This window comes from Bos indicus x Bos taurus, chromosome 27, assembly GCF_003369695.1.
Source record: "Bos indicus x Bos taurus breed Angus x Brahman F1 hybrid chromosome 27, Bos_hybrid_MaternalHap_v2.0, whole genome shotgun sequence".
Classification (NCBI taxonomy): Eukaryota; Metazoa; Chordata; class Mammalia; order Artiodactyla; family Bovidae; genus Bos; species Bos indicus x Bos taurus.
Window position 1 is genome coordinate 19,955,350 of NC_040102.1, and position 17,345 is coordinate 19,972,694.

General features: G+C 36.7%; 1 protein-coding gene across 2 annotated transcripts; it reads left to right on the top strand.

The window, feature by feature from the left end:
* The first annotated feature begins 15 nt into the window (after nucleotides 1–15).
* CNOT7 (CCR4-NOT transcription complex subunit 7) lies at nucleotides 16–15,073 on the top strand. 2 transcript variants are annotated; one of them, XM_027530133.1, is made up of 7 exons: nucleotides 16–213; nucleotides 1,674–1,883; nucleotides 3,734–3,927; nucleotides 7,487–7,648; nucleotides 9,159–9,303; nucleotides 11,613–11,723; nucleotides 13,457–15,073. In XM_027530133.1, exons 2-7 carry the CDS (start codon nucleotides 1,767–1,769, stop codon nucleotides 13,583–13,585), a joined length of 858 nt encoding a protein of 285 aa, XP_027385934.1. In that variant the 5' UTR covers nucleotides 16–213; nucleotides 1,674–1,766; the 3' UTR covers nucleotides 13,586–15,073. The 2 variants fall into 2 exon arrangements, with proteins under 2 accessions (XP_027385934.1, XP_027385935.1); XM_027530134.1 differs by lacking the exon at nucleotides 16–213 and adding an exon at nucleotides 285–374.
* Nucleotides 15,074–17,345: the final 2,272 nt, after the last annotated feature.

Sequence of the window (17,345 nt, forward strand, 5' to 3'; positions counted from 1 at the left end):
GCGTCATCATCCGGCGCCCCCGCCCGGACGCGCGAGAAGCGACAGCGCAGCGCGGTGCGGCGAAGCTTCGGCTCCCCTTTCCCCCTTGCCGGGCGAGCGGTGTCTATGGGGCACCCGCCGCTGCCCCCGCCGCTACCGCCACCGCCGCTGCCGCCGCTGGGTGCTGTCTCTATGGCGAGGAGGAAGAGGAGGAGCGCGAGCTCAGCGACACAAGTAGATCTCGCGTCTACCTCAGACTTGGGGGGGGGGGGGGAGGGGCGGGTTGGGGAAGTAGGAAGGGGGCGGGAACGACGAACCTGAGAGGGCGCGCGATGGCGCCAGCTGGAGCGCGGCGGGCGCAGGGACGGGCCGGGCGGCGAGTGGCGGGGGGGAAGGTACTTGGGGCTGGGGGGTCTGTCGAGGGGGTGGCGCGGGGTGATGACGCGAAGGCTTTGTACCTGGGGCTTCAGTGGTGCGGGACGGAAATTGGGAGTGGAGGGCGGTGGCCTAGACCGTCAGCTCCTCGCAGTTCTTCTCGCGGCGGGGCTTGGGATTCAATCGGATTCCAGTCAGTGGTTATCAGCAGCCTTCGCGCTGGCTCTTTGCCAGGGAAGAGAGTTATCTGTGACTTGAATTTGTCTGTACTGTCCTCGCGTTTCGTTGGGAACCCGCTGTTCGGAGTTGGCTACCTCCAGTAACGAGAAGGCCTCTGGTGCCTCTTCAGGTCTTCTGGAAGTGTAGTAGAGAGCGAGGTGGAGGAAAGCAATGTTCAACGACAGGGCCTTTCCAAATTTTGTGTGTGTGTGTGTGTCTGTGTGTGTGTAACCGAGTGAAGTGGGTTATAAAGGGAGTAGCCCTTCGATCTTTGGTTTCTGTTCTTAGAGCACTCGAGGTTACATTTGTGACTATAGAGTTATAAGAAGAGGTCACAGCTCCCTTTTACACTTGTCTGTTGTGGTTTTTTCAAACTTGTGTGAAAAGCGAAAGAGGATCTGGAATTTCCCCGCTTCAGAACCAAAATGTTGGTCTGTACTGTTACCATGAAACCTGTGTTTGTAAGAACCAGAAACGTGATATGTGTGTTTGGTAACCAGGGAAAATGCTCGGATTTTTAGGAAATTAGAAAGAGTTTGAAATGCAGAGACTGTCGCTTCCCTTCTTTTTCCCATCAGCAGTTACAGACATTGAAACAGTTTCTGTGGCTATTTATTGCTCAGAAAGAACTTTTTAAAAGAAAAAAATTATTTACTTTTGGCCCCTCTCATCTGACCTAAATAAATTCTGGTAAATTTTGTAGTTAAACCAGACTTTGAATGTTCAGTTAGGAATAAAAGCAAGTACCTTTGCCCTAGTAACATCTGATCTTGTCACGTGTATCAGTATGTGACTTTTCATGTTTACCTGAAAAGGGATGTCTTTATAAAAGTTTTATTCAGAGAGTGAGTTGAATTCAGAGAAATTTTTAATTAATGGAAAGTTTTTAAAAATGATTAGTGTGTATGCAGAAAACAGTTTTTACCTAACATTAGAACCAGGAAACCTGTGTTGTCCTTTTCCTCCTACTGACTTTAGACAAGTCACGTCCTAAACTTTGATTTTCTCATAAATCAAAGACCTCAAATAAATATCTCTTAGGTTTCTATCACCTCATTCTGTGATTCAGATTCCTGGTATAACTGATTCTTATTTTGCAGGTACATAAATAAAGGATAAAGTATTTACAGAACAAATCTTCAATCAAGTATAACATTTTGATGCTTGGCAGCTAAACTCCTTGTGCCCTCACTATGCCAGCAGCAACTGTAGATCATAGCCAAAGAATTTGTGAAGTTTGGGCTTGCAACCTGGATGAAGAGATGAAGAAAATTCGTCAAGTTATCCGAAAATATAATTACGTTGCTATGGTATGCCTATGAGCAAAATCTTTAAAATGCCTTTTATGAAAGAGGATTTTAAAACATCTTGAATTCAACCCTTCTGGTTGATTTTTTTTCTAGGTATTTAATGAAAATAATTTTGTCAATGACCTCCCAACTGAAGACCACCAAGAACACACCAGTAATGTGACAAGTTGGGTTTCTTACTCATTGCATTGAGGGAAAATGCATTCTTAGTACCATGGGGTTATTTGCATAAGCTAGTGTTGGAAAGACCTAGGAATTGGGGTGTGTGGCAGTGGTTTTAGGGAGTGAAGAAGTGGGGCTCAAGCTGGGGTAATTCCACGATAGGATATCTTAATGAGTCTCAACTAGAATGAGAGAAGACTAGAGTGAGGCTAAAGCTGTAAAGAAGCAACAGTCACTCATTATTTAAGATAGAAGGAGGTTTGATCATGTTTATGGTTTGGACAGTGTGTGTGTTTTTGCATATGTTCAGTTATGATTACAGACTGGCCTTGTCTGATATTACGGTGTTTAATTGTTTATATTCAGCAGAAGACCCATTGGGACCTAGCTGTGAATGCCAGGTCTGCTCCTAGCAACACTAAGGCCTGATACTAATACCAGATGGAGCTCCTAGATGTCTTTCTCAAACAAAAAAATTCAGATCTCCCAATGAAGCATTGTTGATCTGTAGTTTTTTGTTTGTTTTTTAATTACCAGTGGAGTTCCGTGAACACACTGTGTTGTTGTTAATCATTTCTAGTTTTGCATATACTGTTCACTCTGCCTAGCCTGTCTATTCAATTAACTAGTTTTTTTGGTTCTTGGGCACTGTCTGTTTTGACTTCTCTACTGTATTCTAGATATTAGCTTCGAGAAGAAAGAGCTTAGTATCTTAATCATCCTTTCTCCCCCCAACACTTAGCATGATACGTAGCATCCAATAAAGTGGTTGTTGAGTTTGACTGAATTTAGAAAAGTTTCCCTTTCTCTCCTTCATAAGAATTGAAATTTAGGTTTTGTTCTTAGTTTCTTAATTTGAATTTTACTACTAAAATGACATGTTTATTTTCTTAGCACATTTAATACAAATAAATAAATATGCTTCTTTTGGGAGGGGCAGGTTGGTTGGTTAAAATATGAATATTTGAATGTACACAGATAATGTCCTATTTAATAGATGTATTTTCTTATCCATAATTAGAATGAAGTTATTTTTTCCAGTAGAAATTCATAGTGATCATTTATTTCTCAAATGAAAGCAGTGACGACTTTAGACATGTGATAGCATTCTACAGGAATGAGTGGTGGCATGCAGTCTTTAAGCGTGTGCTTTCTCTGGAGTGTAGAGAGTATTGTTTTAGGCCAAGAAAGTAGGAGGGTTTTGGTATTTATCTAAATGCTTACTTCAGAAAAGCAATTAAAAAGTATGGTACAAAAAAAAATAAATAAATAAAAAAAAAATAAAAAATAAAAAGTATGGTACATTTTCTAGTCTTTTTAACCGTCTTCATTGGTTTTAATATTACAGTACTGCTAGCATAGTTTCACATACTTGTTGAAAAACATGAATTTGTAATTTTCTTTTTCTTCCTTCCTCGGGAATAGAGTACTTAGTTGCATTTATTATGTGTACATTATACATGGTAATTTTTACTGATATGATATTTAAAGTAAGATGAAGTCATTAAGTTTGTGGTTTTATCGTTTTAAAAAGTAATACTCTTCTAGTTAAAAGGTACATTGTAATTGAACATGAATTGTGTAGAATATCACCCCAACAATGTGTACTCAAAATTAATTATTCTAGGAATTTTTGGATTGTGGTTTCGACCGTTTAGTAAGTAATGACCCTTAAAACTATTTTACAGGACACCGAGTTTCCAGGCGTGGTTGCAAGACCCATTGGAGAATTCAGGAGCAATGCTGACTATCAGTACCAACTGTTGCGGTGTAATGTAGACTTGTTGAAGATAATTCAGCTAGGACTGACATTTATGAATGAGCAAGGAGAATACCCACCAGGAACTTCAACTTGGCAGTTTAACTTTAAATTTAATTTGACGTAAGTAGGAAATAAATTTAACCCAAACTTGTTTTTTTTTAGTTTAATTTTAGACATTGATTTCCATCAGGTACAACAAATGAAATTTGGTATTGCTACCCTGGAAATATTTAAAACCTAAAATTTCAAAACTTTATGTTTCTTCTTTTTATTATGGGACAAAAAAAAAATCAGGATAAAGAAGACTTAAATTCAGATACTTTGAGTTTTAGAGCTGTTATTTTAAAAGCATAACTGCCACTATTTTGAAATTTGGAAAACTGGGTTTTGAAAATATTTTTTGATAGAAAAAAGATAACTTTACAACATTAATTTTGCTTTCAAACTTTGTGTGCAATTTGAAATATATATGTCTTTGTTGTAAAAGTTATCCTTCTCATGAAGAGATTCTTATTATGGTCATAGTCCATTGTGTGAATAGAAGGCTCATCAGAGGTGATAATAAGATCATTCCTAGAAACTTGGGTGCATTTTCCTTTCAAATCAGTTATTGGGTCAGCCCAGCCCACAGAACCACTTACAGGTTACATATGGGAGAAGTATTAGTATCCTTGAGCCTGGTGTTTCTTTTAGGAAACAATTTGGAATCTGAATTCTAACTCAAGTCCTGGGTCACAACCCAGTTTCTTTACTTACAGTACTTCTGTATAATTGCTAAGAGTAGTCTTGATAGCTTAGGGAAGTTTCCAGTGTTTTGGGGTGAGGACAGATTGTTTACAAACTGTTAGATGGGGAAATGCTGAATACATTTTGAGTATGTTACTATACTGCAGTATCCTTCTGTTTGACAGTCTCTGCTTGTTTCATATGATCTTATATCCAATTTGCAAAATAGTAAATGAAGCTGTAGGACAATTAATGGTGGTAGTGGTGGTGGTGGTCAGTCCCTTCAGTCTTGTTCAACTCATTGTGACCCCACGGACTGTAGCCCACCAGGCTCCTCTATCTGTGAGAGTCTCTAGGCAAGAATACTGGAGTGGGTAGCCATTTGCTTCTCCAGGGGTGTCTTCCTGATCCAGGGATCAAACCCAGGTTTCCTACATTTCAAGTGAATTCTTTATCATCTGAGCCACTAGAGAAGCCCCAGTTGATGGTAGTGCCGTTTAAGGACCTCTGTTCTCTGTAGTGTGATCCTTAGCATATATAAGATCTAAAGACAAGCAGGGCTGATGAGCTTAGAGGATAGTGTTGTCAATGGTGTAATAGTATGGCTTCTAATTGCATTATGTTTAGCCTGACTCTGTTTTCACTCTTTTGGATTTAATAATATACTCTCCACAACTTTGTCAAGGGTGAAAGGTACTTATCTCTATTTAAACTGATAATAACCTTGTATAAGTCCTTTAATTCTGAAAATTCCCTTTTATCTTTTTCCCGAAAGGTAACCCTTTTTAAAATCGGTTCTCTACCATTTCATTTGCTCTGTGTTACTTTTTTCCCAAGCTGATCATCAGAACATTGTTCTGTACTAAGGTAGTGCTATGATCTCAGTATGTGAGTAGGAGGTGACCTATCAGGGTCTCAGTTTTGGTAAAATAGACATTTTTCCTTTCTAGAAACATCTTTGTTCTTATAACAACTGCTTTGTTACTGCGTTTTTTGAAAGACATTTTTCTTCTCGTACATTTTTTCTCATACAGAAAAACTCATGCTGTAGTTGATTGCTGCCATTCATCCTAATGTTAATATCTTGAGAGACCTTTAAGGATGTAGTGAAAAATATTATTTAAATAGAAAGGGTCAGTTGTAAAACCAGTTCTACCTAATGTGAAGAAAGAACACCATGAATCTTGGATATTTTGAAGAAAGATGAAAATTGACTTTTATTGAGTTCCTAGAATGAATGTGTCAGCAGTGGTGCTAGGTCCCAGGGACATAATGTTGAGGAAAGTTGGTCATGGTCATTATAACTCTTCTGCCTGCTTTCTATTGCTGAAATCCAAGAATTAGAACTGTTAGGTACTGATCAGTGTTTGGGAATTTGCTCTAAAGTGAATTTAGACTTGATACATACATGAAAATTAAAGTAGAATATGATATTTGATCATAAAACACCAGAGTACTCATCCAGGTCTCTCTCCTGGAGATGGTGATCCAGTATGTCCAGGTGTGGCACTTGTGAATCCATATTGTTGACAAGTTAATGTGAGTGATTATTATCATTGGGCATTTGGGAAATACTGATTTAAATAGTGCAGTACTCCCTGGTAATATACCATTGAACAAAACAGACAAAAATCATTGCCCTCTTCAAGCTTAAATTATGATTAAGAGAGAGATCATAAAAGTAAAGTGAGCATATGGCCCAGAAAATGTGAGCCTGGAGAAGGAGTCTCTTATGCCTTTGGTTGGTTATAGTTGCTAGAGAATGTCTCTTAGTGAGCATCTGGGCATGATGAGTGAGATTCTACTTGTTTAAAGTACATGTTTTTGTATAACAAGGACAGTAATATCTGTTGTGTAATTGAAAAAACTTGAATTGGGTTTATTCAGATATCCTTTCGAAAGAGTTTTTTGGCATAATTTTCCAGGGAATTTTGACTTAAGATTAATTGTTGCAATTCCTATTTTTAAATACTTCATTTGCTAGTTTTATTACTTTTCAAAGGCAATATTCCTTTTGCCTTAGTTTTATTAAAACTTTTATAGAACTTTCTTTTGCTAAGTGGTAGAAATCAGTATTCTCACAATTTTCAAAGTAAATAGAAACATCCAGGGGCACTGCATGAAATACTTTCCATTCTTGGAAACATACCTTCATTTTGATCACTTTTTTGATTTAATATAGTATTTTGGATACCTGCGTGCTTGTGCTTATAGATATTAAAGATGGTTTTCTTTTTGGCTTAAGTAAAATCTTGAAAGATTGGCTTATGTTTAGATTTCCTGTCTTGATTTTGAAAAGTAATCTTCTAGGAGTAAAGCTGTTAGAAGGAGAAAGTAATGCTGCTCTAGCAGAGTCGTTCATTTTAAACAGCTTCCTGCTGATTGGAACTGTTTGAGAGGCTCATTGGTAGTGAGAGGAAGCAACTCCTCCTTCTTTAAGAGAGTGTGGTTTAACGCAGGCACAGCAGGAGTTTTCCCTTCAATCTCTTTCCCTTCTCTCTGCTGAGAGCCTGGGAGACAGACACAGGCTTCACCCCTGTGGCTGCGGCTCTGTTTGGCAGCATTAAAATGGCTGCTGAGACTGAAAGTCCGGATAAGAACATGTCTGTTACTCTGTGGTGGTAGCTACGGTGAGTAGAGGACCCTGTGTTTTTTGTTTTGAACCCAGTTAAATTTACTTAATTTGTGAAAGGCTAATGAGATGGATAGTAAAGATTAAAGTCTCACCATTGGACTGTTTCACATGATAATTTGCTGTATGAACATTCTTCTAAAATTAGGTTGACCTTTGTATTTCAGTCACATTTACCTTCCATATATATGAAATGTTGGAACAAATGGACTCAGGCCCATTCTCTCTCGATATTTCTGGCACTGTAGTTGTAGATGTCAGTGGGAGAAACAGTTTGAAATACGGCACTTTTGAATGTTGTCTTTCTTTTTCTCCTGCCAGGGAGGACATGTATGCCCAAGACTCTATAGAGCTGCTCACAACATCTGGTATCCAGTTTAAAAAACATGAGGAGGAAGGAATTGAGACCCAGTACTTTGCAGAACTTCTTATGACATCAGGAGTAGTCCTCTGTGAAGGGGTCAAATGGTTATCATTTCATAGGTAAAAGATTACATTGCAAATGGTATTTGTGTTACACCATTTTCTAGCTGCATCACACTTGACTTGGGTCATGGTGTCAGCATTTCGGGCTTAGTTCAGCAGAGAATTGGCTGCCATATAGCTCAGCAGGCTAATATTGGTCTCCTTAAAGGTTCATTTAATGATGTGGGGTCCATTTCAGTCTAAGGGAGATAGCACTGCATAGTGGAAAGAGTGTAGGCTGAAAAAACAGACCTTGGTTTAAGTCCAGCAGTGCCATTTGGCATCTGTGTTATTACATAGGTTTATTTATTTAATAAATAGAGTTAACATTGCTAAGCCTTAGAATGAAAAATTTATTCATCAAAAAAAGTTATTATCTACCGTAAGTCAAGCAGTTTGATAAGATTCTAGGAATTAAGTTACAAAATAGGCTACAATCTCTGATTTTATTGTTTATATCTTGATATTCCTTACGGTTTCCAATGTTAAAGCTTTTTTTACCCTCTTTTTAAAGTAAGAAGTAAAACTCTAAACACTGAATAGAAATTTTATATGTACTCTCACTTTAAAAGGTATGTTAAATAGCCTTTCTCATCAAATATTTAAGTCCCAACTATGTGTCATAAGGGAAAAAAAATTCAAGATGTGACACCTGCCCTTTAAAGAAGTGGAGAAAACAGTGCATGTGCTTTAAATGGTGGTGCAGAAAACAACTTGTCTGTGAAATCTGTGGGAGCGGGGCTCTTGGGGGAAGGCATCATGTGCGAGGTCTTAAGGAAAGATTGATAGGGAAGAGAAGGGGTGTGACTGTGGGATGGAGTGCAGGGAGGGATAAAGCTGTGAAAAAGCCAGACAGTAGGGACAGGATCTTGATTTGAGAATGTGGGAACTGGCTGTTTGTTCTCTAGATAGTAGTTCTCAGCTTCACTAGCTTCACTTCTCTCATGTACAACATTCCCACTAGTATCTCTGAGGGATTGAGACAGGAACAAAATTTTGAGGGAAGAGAGTATTTCTTTATAAAATTACTTAAGTGAAAATACTTTGGTAGGGAATTTACTGTTTGGGTTTTTGAAATGTATGATTGTATTATATAAATGATGGGAAGATAGGCATTATTTTTGTCTTCTGATTGCCAGTTTTTTGCTATCTTTGACATTTTTGCCAAGTCTCCTTTCATCTTTATTTTTTGAGACATCTGCTGTGGACAGTTTGATTTTAGAGAGTTCTCTATTGAAGGATCTGCTAAATAGTAGTTCAGTGACTACAGCCCTAGGATAGTTGTAGAGATTTGTATATTAATATTCCTGATTGATGATACTTATCACTGTCTGTGAATGATGGCATTTCCTCATTATAACTGTAAATGTATTTATTTTCTCTCTTCTTTTGTGCATTTTTTTCTGGTTCATTTCTTTTTTCCTCTCCCGTTTACGGTGTGACTCACTTAAAAGTTGTATTGAAAAAAAATGTTTTTTTCACAGTGGTTTTTATGGTCCCTCTTCTGTATTCTTTAACCCTTTCATAGTGGTTATGACTTTGGCTACTTAATCAAAATCCTGACCAACTCTAACTTGCCTGAAGAAGAACTTGACTTCTTTGAGATCCTTCGATTGTTTTTTCCTGTCATTTATGATGTGAAGTACCTCATGAAGAGCTGCAAAAATCTCAAAGTAAGTCTTTAAATGGTTTTATTTGTAATCAACACGCTATTCAGAGTGGGTAACTGACTTAAAAGATGCTAGGTTAGATGTTGATTTAAACCTTATTTTTAAGTTTTATATTAAATGCACATTATCTGATTATACATTGTCATCTGATTCCTTTTTTGCATAAAAATAGTTTATAAGAAATCCTTATTCAAAGCTTCATTATATATTTGCAGAATAAGCTTTAGCAAGATTCAAACCAAAGATCATATTCTTATCATTCTTTTGCCACGTTGAATATGAACTAGCACAGAATCTGAGTCTGACACAGAAATGCAAGTTCTCCCTGTCTCCCAACACATGATCAACACATGTAGGAGGAAGTCTCGGGACCATCAGTGTACAGCTAGAGTCAGTCATGTAGCAAAAAGAGTTTCCCCTTCAGCTTATCTTGGAGGTTATATTCTCAGGTCTAGTCATGGGGTCATGTTCCTATAAAGGGATTTTTTTTCTTTTTTTTTCCCTCCTCACTACCAACCCATGGACATCATCTTGTTAGTAGTAAGTGCTGGTAATTGGGTAGATCCTATCTAAACAGCAGCTTACATTCTGATGCTTATTACCATGTGTGTAATGATTTGTTACTTCTAAGCATTAATTCTTTCAAAAAGAAAGTGTCTTTATCAGGAAAAGTGCTCTTAATTTTAGAGTGAATTCACTGCTAGGGGTACAGACTCCTAAAGAACATAGTGGTTTTTGTTTTTACAATGTGTTAGTGCTTAAGGTGTAACTCAAGAAAAACATTTACATAAAGTTGTTGCTTCATAGAACCTACATCAAGGCTGATCAAGTTTTCTCCTCCTTGGCTTTTTAGAAGTGCAAGGAGTCATACTTTTAGGAGATGGTGAAACCTTAAAGAGTTTTATGTAGGAAGAAATAATTTAGGAATTGACTTAAGGAAGCTTTGCTTTTGACAGATGAACTGAAAATCCTGAGAAGAAGTCTTTGGGCTGAAGTTCCCTTACCTCATTACAGGATATAGCATACAATCTGGGAAGTTTTTAAGAAATACTACTTCATGTTTGTAGCACCAAAGAAAAGCAGAGTTCTGTGCAATTTGAATAGACTTCTACTGTGACTCAGGTGAACTTACAGTAGGCTGTCCTCATGTCTCTAGACAGGATATCCCCTGAAAGTATTGCATGCTGAGAATCAAGGCCTAAATATTTTTATCTGGCTGTGGAAATATTCTTTTTAAATTTGACATGTCTGAATAGTGACAGTTTCAGCGAACAGAGCACCAAATTATTATTCATTATGTGTATGCTGTTGAAAATTTTCTGAGCATATTAGACATTCTGAATATGCCCTGAGTAACTGGAAGTGTTAAAATTTAGGTTGATGACAAAGGTACTTTCTGACGTATAGTCAACCATACTGAATGACTACTCTGTTGCTCTCCTGAGCAGCTGCTAATGATACCTAATCCTTGTGCTGTTTTTAGCCCTGAAGCAACTGCTGTGCAAAGCACTGTTTCAAGCTGTGATGTAGAAAAGGACTAGTTTGCTGGTAGAGGCCTTAGCAGTTTAGAGAGAAATTTCTTTGTGTGAGTTTTGTCGTTGGTCCTGATGTTTGTTTCTTTGCTTTCTCTTCTCCCATTTTCCCCTCTTTATTCTCCTTCCCTCTTTCCTTCTCTATTCTTTCCCTTCCTTTCTTTCAATCTCATTATCTTTCCTTTCTAATCCTAGCAGTATTTACACAGGTGGGTGTTTAGCAGACCCTTCTAAAGGGTTATATTCTTATAAACATACTCTTTTTCTTTTTATCTAACAAAAACTGTAGTCAAAGATTGATTAGTCATAACAGCTTTGTTTTGTGCACATTATTTAAATGAGCTGTTTAGAGATATTTAGATGAAACTTTTTATATGAAGCTTAAGAAAATTTATAAAGTACCTGCCTACAGTCCATTTTATAAGAATTGATGGATGGAGAGATGGCCTGTGAGTGTACTCAGTAAACATTAGCCTGTGTTACCTTGTATATGATCTGGTGCCCCCATATCTTGAGGGAAATTACTTGCCATCACATCCCTTAAAGGGTATGATGAAGATAAATTTCCCCAATTAAGATCTCATTTTCTATTGAATTATAAACATCTCCCACATTCAACAAATGCATCAGTGATTCACATTCTCTTATTTTCTGCTGATCTTCATAAGGTCCATCTTTATTGAAACTCATTGCTGTTTTGATCATTGTCTATGTTATGTAATTTTTGAATCCAGATGTTGCAATGTTTTTCTTTTGACAAGCAATTTTTCTTTCTTGTAGGGTGGTTTACAGGAAGTTGCTGAACAGTTAGAGCTGGAACGGATAGGACCGCAGCATCAGGCAGGATCTGACTCACTGCTCACAGGAATGGCCTTCTTCAAAATGAGAGAAGTATGAAGACATCAGTGCCTTTTTCTCAGTTGGTTGTTAGGTTGAGAACATTAAAATATAATGGCAAAAGTTTCAGGGGCAATAAGTACATACTAAGTGAAGATATAATTACAGTTGCCATATAAGTCATATCCACCACACTTGAATGAAAGTAATCAAAAATGAGTCATCTTGAAATGCAGTTCAGAAGGAAAAGAAGAAAATAAGTTCTTAGTAGAATACGAAACTTAAACTACCTTAGAAATTATGTAGGTCCAACCATGTTATTTCTTAGATGAGGAAGCCGAGGCTAGAGGCCAGTAGCGTTTATCCAAGGTTATATACATTAATAGGGGAACTCCAGAGTACTTCCTGTTAATCACATTAGCATTGCTTCTGTCAAGTCAAGGGAAGTCGCTCAGTCGTGTCCGACTCTTTGCGACCCCATGGACTGTAGCCCACCAGGCTCCTCCACCCATGGGATTCTCCAGGCAAGAATACTGGAGTGGGTTGCCATTTCCTTCTCAAGGAATCCATATAATTAAGTTTTCCCTGGCACTGTCTTTTCTTAGGTATTAAACTGTTGCCGTACTTCAGTACTTTGAGGATTTACAGAGTAGGACTCAGGCTGTTTAGTAGATTCTTATAAAAAGGTTTTGAATTCTAAAGAGGTTAAATAAATCTGAAATAGTAGGTAAGTCAAAAATCATGTTGGGCAGACATTCCTTAAGAGGCAAAAGGCAGAGAGAAGTTCTTCAAGTATAAAGAAGTCAGTTACAGAAAAGTGAAATTTAATGAATCCAAGTCTACTCTTAGGTTAAGTGATGGGCATAGGTGTACTTAATAGATAAATGGAAAGAAAAGAAAGCCAGTTATGTGAAAAGAAAACAGTGGACATTTTTGCTTACAAAAACGTTTTCCTTTTTGCAAAATACTGTAGAATTCATTAGAGGATATCCTCTTAGACATTAAAGAAATGACTGAGGATAATTCTGGGAATTTAGAACTTTTAGTAGAAATATATTAATAATACGTGTAATAGGAAGCATATAGCTATTTTGCCAAGTGGTATTGATTCAGAAGTGATGTGGACTGTGTTCCTGACGAGTAAATATTTTGTACGTCTTCATAGTGCTCCATTAGAGAATTACAAGACAACCTTTTGCGTTCTCAGCTTTGCGTTTAAAAATACGCCTTGATGGTTTGGTTAACAGTGGATTCTCTGCTATTAATTTGTTATCTTTATTTTTCTTGGCTTTATTAAGGATAATAACCTAATGTGAATGTTCAGATTTTGCTGTCCAGACATGTTTGGGGTTTGTTTTTAGCCAAAAGTCTTGGCCTTTCACATAGACTTAAGGCTACTTATAAACCTTAGCCCCTTCCCCAACCCATTATTGGCTATTTTTATTCATTCTCATGATTAAGTATTATTAAATTAATGGACTAAAAATGCCTGCCATTTTTCCATTTTACAAATTCTCATAAAATGGTCTGAGTGTTAATAGGAAAGGCATTGTGTTTATATAGTTTTTGGTAGTCTTTTTCTTTGATTTCTTTTGAACTCTGTACTTCTTAAGAACATCAGTCTTATATGTTTAATTTAAATGTGTGGCTTCAGAGGAGCACCATAGATAAGAGCTGTCATAGTTAAGGAATAGTCAGTACTTACATTGATGAAATAATAAATTACCAGTCATACCTTTTGGTTAAAATTATCTTTTTTTTTTTTTCCTTCCAAAATTCCTTTTTAGATGTTCTTTGAAGATCATATTGATGATGCCAAATATTGTGGTCATTTGTATGGCCTTGGTTCTGGTTCATCCTATGTACAGAATGGCACAGGGAATGCATATGAAGAGGAAGCCAGCAAGCAGTCATGACATGAAATAGTTCTCTTATTTTTATTTTATTTGAGATACACACATGCTTGTATATAGGTTTTATCTCTGGTTGAATCCCTTGAACAGTAGACATTACTTTTTTTTTTTCTTCATAGCTTATTTTTCTGCCTTTCAGCACTAAGTATCTACCATTCCTATCTCAGATCTTAATAAATAGAAAAGTATTCAGGTTCAATCCGGCCTTAAATACACTTGTTAGTAGGCGTGTGTGAGTGGGGAAAGCTACATGGTATTGAATACTTTGATAAACTTCAGCTACTTGAGCTTGGTTTGTTTTTTCCCGTTCCTAAATTAACTAGCACTGACTGTAATTTATTTCCCTGTTTCATGTCTCCCTTCCATTCTGCAGGAGTTTTAGCTATTTGAGATTGTGGACCATCAATTTTGCACTTTAGAGAGTGATTCTGTCTCAAATCCTCTGTTTTATCAGCAGTTTTGGTTTTCCTTGCTCTGTGCTGGAAAAATGACCATCTGCCAACTTTTACCATATTTACTTGTTTTTGACCCATGGAATATAGCACATGCACTGTGCAAATGGTTGAATCAGCAGGACTACAAAAAAGAAAAGACAAAAAACTACTGAGGAGCTTAGTAACTGCTGTTTCTGTGCATAGTAGTTAATCTTCCAAGCACATCTAGTGTCTGTCCGTTTCTAATTGGCATGTGTGTAGGCTGCTCTGTGACTGAAGTGTTTTTCAAACCAGCTTTACACCCTTCAGGAAAAATCCTTTGTGATTGGACATTTAATGTCTGCCGGGAAACTGGTACCCAAGATGTTGAAGCTGCAGTTATTTTATGATAGCACACTTCCCTTATCTGCTTCTTTTTATTCCATCTCTGTTTACCCTTATTTTAAAAAATTTTAGAGCCATATTTACAATGCTCTTGATTTGTTGATTCCACAAATCAGTTTCATTCAAATTCAAAGATTGCCAAGTCTTTAGGTATATTTTGTACCAAATTAAATTACAAAAAATTTGAGCTTTCATAGTTGCTACAAAGATAAATAATGGAGAAATTTGGTGCAAAACAACATAATATAAAATTATATATTTATTAGCTATATACAGTATAGCTAATAAAACTACCTGAGGAGTGTAATGCTTGTTTATTTTTTTGTGTATATCTTTGCAATCTATTTTATATATATTGACAAAAGAGACTGTGAAATATTTAGCCATGTGGAATATGTGACCAGACCAGAGCATGCGTAGGAAGGCATTTTGGTAATAATTAACTGCCCTGAAATGACGGACTACAAGTTATGATGTGTGTCATCTGCACTTCACTCGGTAATATTAGCAAATCTCCAAATGTTAGCCACATTCGTTTGTTTCCCTTGTATGTTGTTTATTCATGATACTTCAATGCTGTAACTGGGTGGTCCTTTTTAAACATTTGCGAAACAGAGGGATTATTTGTTTTTAAAGCTTTTGTAAATAAAGGCTTCAGAAATGTTTTCTTATATATGTTGGTGACTGGTAATTTTGTTTTAGAAATATTTGGGATATTGTGGGTTTTTGTTTTTAAATATCGGCAACTGAACAGAACTCAGTAATTTCATTTACTACATGATTTTTAATGTCTTAATTGAAAAAAATCAACCTGAGCCTTCTTCACGACAACAGTGTTCACTTGTTTTTTTTATGCATACCTCTACCAAATGTTAAGACCTGACTTCCGACTCCCCTTTGCAGGGATGCATTTATTCTGAAAGACAAAAGTAAATGCATTTGATCTAACTTACTGTGGCTTCCTTTTAAAGTCAATACAGCAGGTATCTAATTGGTTTCTTTTTCTTTTGATCTTCACTTCCTTAAAAAAAATAATTACAAAGATTGCCTTTTGAATAGCCGTGTAGTTTGTATCCATTTTGGTTTCAAGAATTAATATATTTTATAACTTCTAAAAGAAGAGCTATATAATCCTCACTAAATATAGCTTTTGGATCAAAGATATTTGCTTGATCATTTTTTAGTGTTCCTAAGGCATTAATTCTGGACTCACCATATTCTGTTAAATCTACTAGAGCAAGAGTCAGCAAATTACGGCCCATCAACCAAAACCAGCCTGCTGCCTGTTTTTGTCTGGCCAGTGACATGAGAATGGATTTTATAGTTTTTAACGGTTGGGGAAAAAAAGAATATTTCTTGATGTGTGAAAATTATATGAAATTCAAAGTTTAGCGTCCATAAATAAAGGTTATTGGATTGTATCCACATTCATCATTTATGTGCTGTCTGTGGCCATCTTTCCACTTAAGAGGGAAAGTTGAGTGGCTGTTACAGAAACTGCCGAGGGCATTCTTAACATTTCACATTTTCGCCTGGTGAGCTACAAGTCAGTGACAGAGATGATGACCCGACAGCAATTGTTATGCCATGTGAATCTCCGTACCACACATTTTATTATTTTTTTAGGTTACCAATTTATACCCACTGTGTCAAAACAAGAAAAGTGCACTTTGAATGGTGTGCTTTTAAGGCACATTGGAGTGTGGATTATATTATCAGATTACAGTCACCTGTGACACTGTAACTGCCTTAAAAAAAAAAAGTACAACATATGTTGACATAACCAGACTAAACATTCATCACAATATTCCCAACTCATGGGAGAGAAACAGGAGAATTGGAATTAAAACTTTTAAAATGGCGTATCTTATAACAGCAGAATTTTCTTCACAAAAATAAAGCTGCAACCAAAGTATGTTTACAAGTGACCCACTTGTTGGCTAAGCAAAGCCGTTTACTGATGGTGAGTTATATATCATGTCTGAATGCGGTAGCCCAAAGAAATACATCCAGAGAAAAGACCGACAGCTTTCTGATGAGAACAGTTCCTTGAAGAGTGGGACACGCTGTCAGCAGTTATCTATGGCAAACAAGACATGATGTTGAGTGTTTTTCATAATGAGTCAGATGTTATCAGTACTGCCCAGCTGTTCTTCACTTTTGAGAAATCTGTGCTAAGTTTCAAGTAACCAAAGAATTCGTTTTAATTCTATTAAGAGTCTGGAATAACTACAGGTAATATTTCACACAAGTAGATGACTAAGTCGGTACAAACTGAAGTGGAATGGTATAACTGATGGTGGTAAAAGAAGCATGGAGCAAGAAAAAGTTTAGTTGATCAAATCTAAACACTTGTGACAATGTAAGGTGTTTGGTGGGGACCCGTTTCACTTATGTCATACACCTCTTTTTCCTTCTAACAAGAACAGTATTTATTAATAGCTGGTGTCTTAAACCCCTGCAAAGACCATGTAGCAAAAGCATAAACCAACCAAAAGACCATACCTGAAATGTACATATGTATACAGACTGTCCTTTTGATTCTAGCTGTTCCAGGGCTCGCTCATATCCTCTCCTTCTTGCCTAAGTAATATTTTTTAAAGAACTTTAAAACATGTTTGCATGTTACACTAAGATTAGTGTGTAATCAATTTTAAAATGATTTTAAAACATGTTTGCATTTTAAAAATATTCAGCTTTCACACAATGTTTGGTTAGGTCATTTAAGATACTTTTGATACTAGGCTTCAGGGGCTATACATACTGACAGAAAAAGACATGAAATCTAAATTCTGAAAATAATCTTAGTTTCAGCTGAATAAGCTGAAGCTTTCTGTGGTATCAGTTCTTTTAATTCAACATCAGCAGAACTCTACGGCACGTTTTCTTTTTTCTTAAATTGATTAAGCAGCTTTGCCTGCCAAACAATAACTATTAAGTTCAGG

Excerpts from the sequence above, each read along its gene's own strand:
- CNOT7 (XM_027530133.1), top strand. The coding sequence starts at position 1,767 with ATGCCAGCAGCAACTGTAGATCATAGCCAAAGAATTTGTGAAGTTTGG. Across the intron at positions 1,884-3,733 it reads AATATAATTACGTTGCTATG|GACACCGAGTTTCCAGGCGT; the intron begins GTATGCCTATGA and ends ACTATTTTACAG. Across the intron at positions 9,304-11,612 it reads AGAGCTGCAAAAATCTCAAA|GGTGGTTTACAGGAAGTTGC; the intron begins GTAAGTCTTTAA and ends TCTTTCTTGTAG.